The sequence below is a fragment of the Salmo trutta genome, unplaced genomic scaffold (assembly GCF_901001165.1).
Source record: "Salmo trutta unplaced genomic scaffold, fSalTru1.1, whole genome shotgun sequence".
NCBI lineage: Eukaryota > Metazoa > Chordata > Actinopteri > Salmoniformes > Salmonidae > Salmo > Salmo trutta.
Genome location: NW_021822974.1, coordinates 17,901 through 26,938, shown reverse-complemented (window position 1 = coordinate 26,938; position 9,038 = coordinate 17,901). Strand labels below are relative to the sequence as shown.

The following is a 9,038-nucleotide window of genomic DNA, read 5'->3' as shown; positions in this document are numbered from 1 at the left end:
ATGATGAAGCAAGTGACTGATGTGGGGTACACCTCAATGCCATCGGAAGAATCCCGGAACATATTCCAGTCTGTGCTAGCAAACAGTCCTGTAGCTTAGCATCTGCTTTATCTAACCACTTTTTTATTGACCGAGTCACTGGTGCTTCCTGCTTTAGTTTTTACTTGTAAGCAGGAATCAGGAAGAAGAATTACTGTCAGATTTGCCAAATGGAGGGTGAGGGAGAGCTTGTGTTCGCGTCTCTGTGTGTCTACAGCCGTAAAGGTGGTCTCAGGCGAGTAAAGCCTTGAAACTTCCTTAGATATCGTGCACCAGCTGTTGTTTACAAATATACATAGACCCACACACCGTGTCTTACCAGAGGCTGCTGTTCTTTCCTGCGATAACAGTGTCTAACCCGCCAGCTGTATGTTATTCATGTGCTTGTAGTTTGTCCCTTTATATCCAATAATTGTACGTTGGCCAATAGACCGATGGTAAAGCTGCAGATTAGCCACTCATCGCCGCAACCTTACAAGGCAACCCTGACCTCCATCTGCGATATCTCCGCCTCTTTCTCCTGCGAATGACGGGATGAGGGCCTTGTCAGGTGTCTGGAGTAAATCCATCGCGTCCGGCTCAATTAAAGAAAAATGTTTGTCCAAGTTCAAGGTGAGTAAGCGCTGTTCTGATGTTCCAGAAGCTCTTTTCGGCCATAAGAGATGGTAGCAGCAACATTATGTACAAAATAAGTTACAAACAATGCGAAAAAACAAACATAAAAGCATGGTTAGTTATGAGCCCATAAAACGGCAGCCATCCCCTCCGGCGCCATCTGATTAGCACCTTTTACAGCGATGACATGCCTAGAGTCTTCTTGGGTATGAAGCTACAAGGTTGACACATCTGTAAATGGGGAGTTTCTCCCATTCTTCTCTGCAGAGCCTCACAAGCTCTGTCAGGTTGGATGGGGAGCATCGCTGCACAGCTATTTTAGGGTCTCTCCAGAGATGTTAGATGAGGTTCAAGTCAGGGCTCTGGCTGGGTCACTCAGGGATATTCAGAGACTTATCCCGAAGCCACTCGTGCGTTCTCTTGGCTGTGTGCTCAGTGTCATTGTACTGTTGGAAGGTGAACCTTCCCCCCAGTCTGACGTCCTGAGCGCTCTGAAGTAGGTTTTCATCAAGGATCTCTCTGTAGTTTGATCCGTTCATTTTTCCCTCGATCCTGACTATTCTCACAGTCCCTGCCGCTAAAAAACATCACCACAGCATGATGCACTTACCACCATGCTTTCCTCCAGACGTTAAATCTTGATTTGATCACACTAGAGAATCTTGCCCTTCTCCCCAGATTGCTCAGTTTGACCGGGTGGCCAGCTCTAGGTAGTCATGGTGTTTCCAAACTTCTTCCAATTAAGACTGATGTAGGCCACTGTTCTTTGGGACCTTCAATGCTGCATACATCTTTTGGTACCCTTCCCCAGATCTGTGCCTTGAAACAATCCTGTCTCGGAGCTCTACCATCAATTCCTTCGACCTCATGGCTTAGTTTTTGCTCTGACATGTGCCATCAACTATGGGACCTTACATAGACAGGTGTGTGCCTTTCCAAATCATGTCCAATCAATTGAATTTACCACACTCCAATCAAGTTGGAAAAAAATCTCAAGGATGATCAATGGAAGCAGGATACACCTGAGCTCAATTTCGAGTCTCATAGCAAAGGGTCTGAATACTTATTGAAATAAGGTATTTCTGTTTTCTGTTTTCTGTTTTAATACATTTGCAAACATTGAATAAAACATTTTTTTTGCCTTTGTCATTGTGGGGTATTGTGTGCAGATGTATGACATTTTTTATTTATTTAAACCTTTTTAGAATAAGGCTGTAATGTAACAAAATGTGGAAAAAGCTAAGGGGTCTGAATACTTTCCGAAGGCACTGTATATTTCAAGGAACATGGTGTAGAGTTTAAATGTAAGTATTTCTGGGAAGTAACACCCGACCTAAATAATATAGCAAATATCACAGTCTCAAAGTGTGAAGAGGAACTAAACTATTTACGACTACATGCACTTCCATTACATCTACACAAATTGACACTGAAATTCATCTGACAGTTTACATATTATTGATAAAGTATCAGGCGTTGTTGTCACCAATTTCTTCCATTTCAGGCTGTGATCAGTTGCATTATTACCATGTCTTCTTGTTATTAGGTCAACATAATGTAACGGTGAAAGAGGAATCATCACTCTTCCAAAGTGGGTCTGATATGTCAGTATATGTGAAAGATTGTGGTATAACACCAACACAAAAATATATTGAATACAACCCAGTAGCCTCTAATGTTGATAATAAAGGGATTACCTAGTCAGTTGCACAGCTGAACGCATTCAACCGAAATGTGCCTTCTGCATTTAACCCTACCCTGCATATTCTTACCCTTTGCCGGCCCCTTAGATTCAAACCAGTAAACTTTCGGTTACTGGCCCAACACTCTTAACTGCTAAGCTACCTGTCGCCCATAATAAGTGCATTTAGCACACTATACTGACTATAGTTACTTGTCAGTTACTACAGATTATGGCAGTACCCTTTTTGCAGCAGATCTTTCATATTGGGGACAGGGCTTAATTTCTCAGACCACAGAGGGCATCAAAAACAGTGAGACTATTGCCAGCTTATCTCTATCCAATGCAAGGCATTCTCTATATAATTCACATGCACATGTTACAAACAGCCAATCTTGAAATATGTACACATTTTCTTATAGAAATCTTATAGAAATGTTCTTATAGTGAAATAAAGCTTCATCTGAATATACAAGGCAAGAGGATTTCAATGTTGATCAAGGTTGGTTGATAAGTGTGGATTGGTGGTGTTTGATGGGTTGGTTGATGTGTTTGGGTTGATTATGGTCTAGATACAGTACAGTATGGCTGGGTGGTATGCAGTACAGAGGGACGTCCTGGATTGCAGCACCAGGTTAGAGGGTGGAGTAACAGACTGGGGACATGAAGTGACAGTTCACACCCATCAGAGTCTCACAAAGAGCTCACAGTCAACAGGAAGAGAGAGCACACAGAGAGAGGTAATGTGCTGATTCAGTCTTATTCTCTGCATGGATCAACAGACAAGCTATTAAACCATTAAATATGTTTGACTCGTTACATTGAAGGACTGTTAAAACTTGATTATGGCTATGTAATATAATGGTAATATTATTCATTTATGGAATTACAACACATTGCTTCATAAGGCTTTAAATAGAATAGAAATACATATTTATGAATGCAGTTAAATATATTTATGAGCAATAGAGAAAAAGGCATTCATATGAACTGTTACCATAAATGTTTCTTTGACTTTCTCTCTAGGCGTTACAGCAAAATATATCTTAGTTGAATAAAAGTGCTAAGAAGGTTGTTATGAATGCCACTGTAGCACTCATAAAGGTGTAATGAAATATTAATATGTGTATTGCTATATGTTATTATCACAACACCATTTCATATTCTATTTCACACTCGTCTTGTGCTCCAGACCAGTAGACACAGACAGAGATAGTGACCATTAGAGAAAGAGGAGAGAGACCCCGGTGCTGTGATTGACTCATCGAGGCAGTAGAGGAAGGATGTGGGTCCTCATCTGGGCAGCTCTACTTCTCTCTCTGACAGAGAGAGTCACGTGCAAAAGTAAGGTCCCCTTTATCACTACTATTGTTAATACACACATGGCATACATCCCAACAGATACTATCTCATAACAATTTTTGACGAACAAGTGAAGTAGTTTCAGTGCTTCTTGTATTACTCATGACTGTATTAATTTCCCTTCATCAGATGAGGCCCCTGCAGCAGCATACAACATCACCTTCAGTCCAGCAGAGATAACACCACAGACTGGACTATGTGCTGTTATTCCATGTTCGTTCACTCACCCTGATGACTTCATTCCTCGCATAGCAATATGGTTTAAATGCCCTGATGCACGCTGTAGTATTAAAGTCGAAATTGACTCTATTCTCCACTCAAGAAATCCATCTAAAGCTCAGGAGGGTTATAGAAGGCGAGCGTCCCTACTGGAAACAGACCTGACAAAGAAGAACTGCAGTATGATCATCAACGACATCACTAAGACTGATGCTGGAGACTATCAACTAAGACTGTCCGGAACATTTAAAAGTGGAAAAAAAATAAATCTACATTCCGAGAGAAAATAAAAATTGCAGTGAAAGGTGCAGCATTACTATTACTGTTAGTTACAGTGACATGAGTATTACTTTAGTGTAATTAATCATGTACACTGACTGCAGCATACGTAGATCCAATTTACAAAGCCCAAGATTTCCCAAGTCTCCCATTTCAAAGTGTTTCTTTTTCTAAACCGGCTCTATGATTTCATACTTTATATGAGTATATGTTTCTGCAGGTTTCTACATGGATACAAAATCCATGTTATAGCGTGACTTAAATGTAAAGGCAAATTCCTATTGAGCCGACATGTGCATTTACCATGAATACGGGAACATTGTCTCTAAATGTAAATCACGCTGTTGTGCGAATCTTCCACGATCCTGATTGAATTTAGACCTCAGTCTGTGTTTCTATATCCTGTCTCCCAGCTCTGACCCAGAAGCCCTCAGTGTTGACTCCTCCTCTGACAGAGGGAGAACCAGCTACTCTGACCTGCACTGCCCCAGGGATCTGCTCTGGAACTCCTCCTAACATCACATGGACATGGAGAGGGACAGGAGACAACATCACTGAGCTCAGAGATAACACCACTATACAAAAGAGAGAGGATCTGACCAGCGTCACTACAACCCACTTCTCAACTTTGACCTTCACACCTTCAGCTCAGCACCACACCACCAAGGTCACGTGCCAAGTGACATTCAAAGGGAACATCACCACTGAGGAGACAGTGACTTTGAATGTGACTCGTAAGTAGTGTCGTGACGTTGTATTAGTTAATGTGACGACTGTTGCTCATCGAATGATTAACGGTTTATAATTACGTGATTAAATGAATTAAGCAATGAATCAAGCAATTATTAACTCATTAACCTGGGGCACCATGGGAACATTGTTTTGATTGAGTTTCTATTTCCCAAATTAACTCAAAGGATATCAGAATATCGATTACAACAGTCGCTAAATTAATCAATTTCCTCTACAGTCTCATAATCTGAAAGTCGTATAATCCGGGAATCTGCACGGACCCGGGCTTTACCACTGAATTTACCACACCAATCTTAGTTGATTATTTACTAGCAAGCTAAAATGATGATAAAAATGCACATACACAAAACACAGTCTAGCTATTGATTAGGACTTAGTATAACGGGCCAACACACTATGGCGCTTGTTACCCAAAATGGGGATTTTAAAGAGAGAGAAAGAAAGGAAGTACACGAGAGAAATATACATTTGGGTTCATTTGTCAGCCATGCTTATTTAACTAGCCTTGCCCCGAACTGCCGCTCTTATGGGTCAGAATATAATGATGTAATTACGTGTTGGAGTCTCAGGTGGGAAGCTCCGCGTGGGTCGTTTAGGCTTCTAAATGACGCAGTTCTCCGGCGCAACTCTCTGGTTGTCCTCACGATGTCAGTGTCCTTCTTGGCTAAGTGGTCTGATCCTCACCCTTGATCGGAAAGGGGTCTTCTGAGGACAGACAGCTCTGTAGCTCAGAGCTCACAGCTTCGGCTCGAATGGTGTCGATACCACGATTCAATGGAGAGTGGAGGCTGGGTGGTTCGGCTTGAATTCACCCGCTTAGACACAGTTACTCGTCCGTAGCTCGTGTAGAAAAATTTTCTTTGTCTTCAACCTTGTGTGTTTTTCGTTTTGGGTTCGTCGACTTTGTTAGACCTTAGCTGCAGCTTGGGGTCAATAGTCTTCTATCTTAATTCTTCACTCTCCTGTCTTATACCCTCGGGTCAGAAGTGGGTGTAACAGCCTTTAGGGCAATTCTCTGGGCGGACCAAGTAAAGGGGGCAAGGCTTAGATTTGGCTAAAAATCCGATTTTAGACACTAACTTCACATTTCATCTTTATCAAAACATTCTGTTTGATTTGGATATTTTCCAAACAGCGTACAATGTATAAACATCAGGCATATACTGGGAAAACTCTTAAAGGTACAATGTTTTCATAATAACGTCATCTCTTAACCTTTAAAAAACAAATACAAAAGTTACATACATTTAATATTCCACTTTTCGTCATAACCACCATTGTGGCTGACGGAAACCATTGTTCCAAAGTCCCTTTATTGCATGTTTAATGTTCTGAGGCCAGTTCTCCATTGTTAGGACAAAGGAATTTCTCTGTATTATGGGCATGAGGTGTCATAAAACCCCCACATCTTCAGACCCCTAGATCTCTCCTCCTCTGTTGGGGGTTTGGGAGATAATCTGTGGGTGGTGGTCTCCTGTACCCGACTGATCAGGACAGTCATGACAGTAGCCTACATCATCTGACCTTACTTTTGTTTGCAAACCCAACTCTTGTTGCTGCTTCAACAGTTATATTTCATGACCATGATAAACTGATTATATACTTATTTTCAAGTGAGTTTGTGTTTGCAACATGTCACAGTTGCAAGCCGCTTCTGAAAACATACATGCTTTGTTCTCTTCATAGAGGAAGTATCTAAAGACATCTTGGCTATGCTGTTGAAACCCACCACTGATTGCTGCATTGCGATTGGTGCAGCCTTCTCAGCACCAATCTGTTGTATCTTCTGTGTTTGGCCAGGGAAATGTAAAGGTACATGCATTCTGTACTGAGTACAGTTAGTGTTATATGAGGTTGGTTGATTGTCATCAGAAATCATATTTCCTATCAAGAGTATCAGATATATTGTCAAAAGTTGCAATGCCTTGCACCATGTTGTAATGGAGGTGCTTGCTAATCCCTCTAACATATAGTTATTGAGACATGTTATTTATAATATTTTCCCTAGACGCAAAGAGAGGATCCCAAAGGACTCAGACTCCAAAAGCCCTTTAACGAACCTGGAGATGGTGGCATGTGAAGACCAACAGGTGCAGTACCAGTTTCCTTCTTTATTCAGCTTTATAAACATTCAGTTAGCATTGACAGCATAAACAGATCTTGGACCACCAAGCTAACAACATTCCTAACACAGTGCTTTCTGTAATCTACCTCCATAGACGGATGCAGGACGGGCTGTGCGGGGCGAACAGACCCCTCTACAGTGGTGCTGATGGAGGGGGCTGAAAACACAGGACCCCAGACCAGTGGAGCTGAAGGAAACTCTGCCAAGGGGAAGAACCAAAAGATGTGCACTACGCCACTATCAACTACTCCCAACTGAAGAAGACTTCTGAGGAGGCAGAAAAGAAGACCACCACAACAGAGTCAGAGTACGCCAAAATCAAACGAGAGAATAAGAAAGAAGGGGATGAAGATGGAGGAGAGGGGAAGGGAGTGGAGTGATGGACGAGGAGGAGAACGAGCCAGCAGCAGAGAGATGAGAATACAGCGCTTTACTCCAATGTCAAGGGCTATTATGGGTGGTGAGTGACAAAGCAATTTTCGCTAGAAACGTGGGGGATAGCATGCAGCATTATATAGCCATGTGTTCTTATATCATTTCCTCAATCCAGAATGAAAGTTTTATGTTGATACTGGGACTTTTGTTCAAACTGAAACTACTGTAGTTTTGGTGTTGTTTCCTCATGTGGCTGAATCAAGTTTTGGTAAATGATTTATTTTACAGCCCTGTGTCAGATGGTACTGTATGTATCTGGTGGTTTTATATTTTCAATAAGAATATTTTCTAGTTGTACATAGAAGCAAGTTTTGGTAATGTTTTTCAAGGATGTGTCATTTTACTTTTGTAATGATTATGTTTTGTCACCAGGTGGAAGGACTGACAAAGATGTGGTTTGGAAAAGTAGAGAGGTCAAACCATTAATATTTTTTTTCTCCTCTTTCCTTTCATTTTAGCATTTTGATTTGACAAGTGGGTGGGGATATTATGTAGTATGTGTGGATGTAATCAATATATTTCTGTAATACTATTCTTATACACTGGGCGAAATGTTGGCAAAATTTATTAAGAATTCTCATTTTGGGCTAGCCAGAGAGCTCAAATGAAATGAATCAATAAAAAAAGTACATCATGCTTTTAATGGTTGTGTGCTATAGACAGGTTGGTTGTTTAGCAACAAAACAGATGCGTACACAACTATGGGGTAAAACAGACGGGTTGGCTTAGATTGTTGACAACATGTAAACTATATTTAGTCTCCAATGTTTGAAAATATAAATACATTTGTACAATGAGCACGTTGTTTCTCAAATACATTGTTAGTTTGTTGGTTAGCTATGTAGCATTTTTTTGTGCCATATTAGCAAATAACACACTCAAAAAGACATTTCAAGAACAACATACAACTTGATGAAACAATCCACCTACAATTCCCCACATGGCAGCATTGTGTCATTGTTGCTAGATATCTGGCCATCCAGAATCACGACAACACACAGTCTTCTGCCCCATTGAAGCGTGCATATCGTTTTCATGACATTGTCAGCTAACCCGTTTATGAGAATATTTTTCTATTCATAAGTGGGCATTATTGCAATATTGTTTTACATTGAGGCACTACCTCAATCTTTTTTTGTATATTAATTTGTTTGTTCTCTGAAATCTGTTAAAAGAATGTATAAATAGTATATTTTCCAACTTACCATTTTTCATTCAACAGTAATTATAGGCTACCAATTGAATAAATCAGGAATGGGCAACTTTGATGGGGGTGGAGGCCACAAGAAAAAAAATCATCACAGGGGGCCTCAGTGGCTCAGAGGTCTGCATACCCACATCCATACCCACACATGAAGTCAGAGCCGGCCGTATCCTTTTGGAGGCCCTAAGTTAAATGTTGTTTTCCACCACCTTGCGAGCACAACATTTTACGTCTCCCCTCTTGAGGGTGGAGAGAAACAATGAGGTTTTAGAGTTAATTTACTGCAATTCTACAAATTTTGCAATGGGGTGTAAAGAAAAGGTTGC

At 40.9% G+C, this 9,038-nt stretch overlaps 1 protein-coding gene across 1 annotated transcript; it reads left to right on the top strand.

The window, feature by feature from the left end:
* The first annotated feature begins 209 nt into the window (after positions 1-209).
* Positions 210-7,331, top strand: LOC115187831 (sialic acid-binding Ig-like lectin 14). Its single transcript, XM_029746872.1, has 5 exons — positions 210-278; positions 4,170-4,221; positions 4,609-4,929; positions 6,635-6,760; positions 7,168-7,331. The coding sequence occupies exons 1-5, from the start codon at positions 210-212 to the stop codon at positions 7,329-7,331; spliced, it is 732 nt and encodes a 243-aa protein (XP_029602732.1).
* The last annotated feature ends 1,707 nt before the right edge of the window (positions 7,332-9,038 follow it).